General features: G+C 43.7%; 1 protein-coding gene across 1 annotated transcript; it reads right to left on the reverse strand.

Annotated features, from left to right (window-relative positions):
- Positions 1-376: 376 nt before the first annotated feature.
- LOC124642209 lies at positions 377-2,155 on the reverse strand. Its single transcript, XM_047180519.1, has one exon. The coding sequence runs from the start codon at positions 2,153-2,155 to the stop codon at positions 377-379; it is 1,779 nt and encodes a 592-aa protein (XP_047036475.1).
- Between the last annotated feature and the right edge of the window lie 1,220 nt (positions 2,156-3,375).

Raw genomic sequence — 3,375 nt, forward strand, 5'->3', positions numbered from 1 at the left:
CATATAATCTCAGTAATTATACCTAATAAGATCTGTTTTGTATATAATACATTGTCATTTTTGTGTATAGTTTTATATGGTACAGTATTATTATTTGTATATATTTAATTATAAATATTTGTATATAGTTGTATAAATTAAATTATAGGTATTTGTGTATAATTGTAAAAATTTAATATTTGTGTATAATTGTAAAAATTGAATTATAAATATTTGTGTGTAGTTGTAAAAATTTAAATTATAAATATTTGTGTATAATTGTATAAAATAAATGTTAAATATTTTTGTGTATATATATATGTAATAAATTGACGATCTTTTGTGTATACCCCATGCTTACCAGGCCATATTATTTCTAATAAGGTGGAAGCATGGGTCAGGCTTCTTTATTCCTACGTATTATTTTATTTGCAACTGTTTCGGCATACTCTAGGAATTTTTCTCTTGCTTTTCGTTTGTGCATTATGTGGCTAATGTTTTGCAGGCTCAGCTCTATGTCTAACTCCTGTTCTAGTGTCCACCGTTCTCGCGAGAAGATAGGGCATTCTAGGATGATATGGGGGACAGACTCGATCGCACTGGGGTCGCAGATGCACGATGGGTTCTCCTTACACTTAAAGCGGTGCAAGTATTCGGAGAACCCGCCGTGCCCCGTCAGCACTTGTGTTATTACCCCACGTGGTAGAATTTTTCTGACGATCCTGTACGCGTCCGCAGCGTCGGGCAGAAAGATCTTCGTGACCCCTGCTGTCGCTCCGTTCCCGTATCTCCGATTCCATTCGCCCAGCGACTCCAATCGGATCTGCCGCTTGACGAATGAAACCGGGCAGAGGTCGTAATCTGGCCTGGTTTTGTTCTTCAAAGCCGCTTCCTTGGCCAGGTGGTCGGCGCGCTCATTTCCCTCCAGTCCAGCGTGTGCCTTTATCCAGAACAAGGATGTAACTTTGCCCTGGGATAAAGCCACACTGAGGTTCGCTCTTGCTTCCACTGCCAGGGCGTGGAGGGCACTCTGGTTGGTGACCGTTTGCAGGGCTGCCTTCGAGTCACTGTATATGCCAAAAGTGCCCTCCCGGCGCCGCAGTATTTGCCTAGTGGCTACGCATATGGCCAGGAGTTCTGCCTGGTAGACAGTACAGCAGGACGGCAGACTGAGTTTCGAGGACTTGATCTCGGCCTCTCTATCCCAAAGGGAGAGTGCTGCTCCGACCTTGCCCTCGATCTTGCTGCCGTCTGTAAAGAACCGTATGTCCTGGCTGTTGTGGGACTCCACATGAGACTGATCTACCAAGCTCACGAACCCCATGGCCGTATGTTTCGCCGGGTGTGGCGTGTCTGCGAACGCCACCACCCGTTCCACCTCACGACCGGCCAGCGAAGTTACTCCCTTTTTCTTTTCATAGAGCGCGGCTGCTTCTTGAATCCTAAGGTCGAGCGGGAGCAACCCCGCCAGCACAAGTGCCGAATGCAGTGAAACGGTGCGGTACGCTCCGCACAGCTTCTGAGCGAACCCTCGCTGGACCGAATTAAGGAGTTTCTGCACACCGACTTTCCTGGCTGCTGGCGCCCAGGCGCTGGCCGCGTACAGAATCACCGGTTCCACCGCCGCCGTGTAGATGCTGCGGATTACCTCGGGGTGTAGACCCCAGCTCACCTTTGCCGCCCTGGCCAACTGTTTGTAGATATTAATAGCCTTCTTACAAACATTTGCGACGTGCGTGTTGAAGGTGAGCTTGTGATCCACAGTGAGCCCCAGTATCTTTATTTCCTCTGACATGCCAATGGCGACCCCGCCCATGCTCAGGAGGGGGACATCGTACTTTAGCTTCCTGGTTACGACCATGGCGCATGTTTTGTGTGGCGCAAACTTCAGCTTATTTCTGATGCCCCACCCCCGAACATACTCGAGGGCGGCATTGGCACGTCTTTGGATTTCGAGTGCTGTATCCCCGCTGAAAATGAGGACGACGTCGTCAGCGAAAGCCTGACAGTAGTCGCCTCGCTGCTCAAGACCTTTTAGCAGGGGATCCAGCACCAGGTTCCAAAGGATTGGGCCTCCAATGGACCCCTGCACACATCCCTTGCTCGTATCCCGGCGGCACTCCGCTCCGGCGTACCTGACCCGGACACACCTGTCGTTGAGGTAGCTGTCTATCATTCTTCTTATGTTCACCGGGCACTTTTGGTTAGGTTAGGTTAGGTTAGGTTAGGTTAGGTTAGGTTAGGTTAGGTTAGGTTAGGTTAGGTTAGGTTAGGTTAGGTTAGGTTAGGTTAGGTTAGGTTAGGTTAGGTTAGGTTAGGTTAGGTTAGGTTAGGTTAGGTTAGGTTAGGTTAGGTTAGGTTAGGTTAGGTTAGGTTAGGTTAGGTTAGGTTAGGTTAGGTTAGGTTAGGTTAGGTTAGGTTAGGTTAGGTTAGGTTAGGTTAGGTTAGGTTAGGTTAGGTTAGGTTAGGTTAGGTTAGGTTAGGTTAGGTTAGGTTAGGTTAGGTTAGGTTAGGTTAGGTTAGGTTAGGTTAGGTTAGGTTAGGTTAGGTTAGGTTAGGTTAGGTTAGGTTAGGTTAGGTTAGGTTAGGTTAGGTTAGGTTAGGTTAGGTTAGGTTAGGTTAGGTTAGGTTAGGTTAGGTTAGGTTAGGTTAGGTTAGGTTAGGTTAGGTTAGGTTAGGTTAGGTTAGGTTAGGTTAGGTTAGGTTAGGTTAGGTTAGGTTAGGTTAGGTTAGGTTAGGTTAGGTTAGGTTAGGTTAGGTTTTTTTTTTTTTTTTTTTTTTTTTTTTTTTTTTTTTTTTTTTTTTTTTTTTTTTTTTTTCTGCTTTTCCCCGTTCATTGGAACAACGGGACCTTATTAGTCTAGTGGTACTCTTTCATACTAGTTCTCGCATGTATGCCTCTCGCACTTTCAAGCCGCATCCGTTACACAAGCATACATCATCTTTTAGTCTTGGCCGGGTGGGATTCCCGCTAATAGCCTATGAATATCTACAGGGACATAACTATTAGGTTTTTTTTTTTTTTTTATTTTATTTCAATAAAGTTGCACAGTTTTATTTATTTCACATACGGTATTTCTTTATCCTTAAATCTAGCAAATAAACATAGCAGGGAGTAACAGAAAGTATAGGTTTTGCCCACACCATCTATCACCCGCCAACCATGTTAAAATGTTCTAAACAATATTTTCCAATGCATATCTAATTTTGTTAACAATTTTAATTAAATATAATTTTAGTTTTTAAGTATCTATTTCATTATGTGCCTTACAGCTTTTTGTTACAATTTAATATTTAAAAGACATTTAATTACATGACATGAAACAATCATGTGTAAATCACGCTAACATTTCACTTAGTCAATGACAGTATCATTCATGTCTAAGACAATTCGAA

Source organism: Helicoverpa zea, chromosome 24 (genome assembly GCF_022581195.2).
Source record: "Helicoverpa zea isolate HzStark_Cry1AcR chromosome 24, ilHelZeax1.1, whole genome shotgun sequence".
Lineage (NCBI taxonomy): Eukaryota > Metazoa > Arthropoda > Insecta > Lepidoptera > Noctuidae > Helicoverpa > Helicoverpa zea.

Coding starts and splice junctions, on each gene's coding strand:
- LOC124642209 (XM_047180519.1), bottom strand. CDS start 2,155: ATGATAGACAGCTACCTCAACGACAGGTGTGTCCGGGTCAGGTACGCC.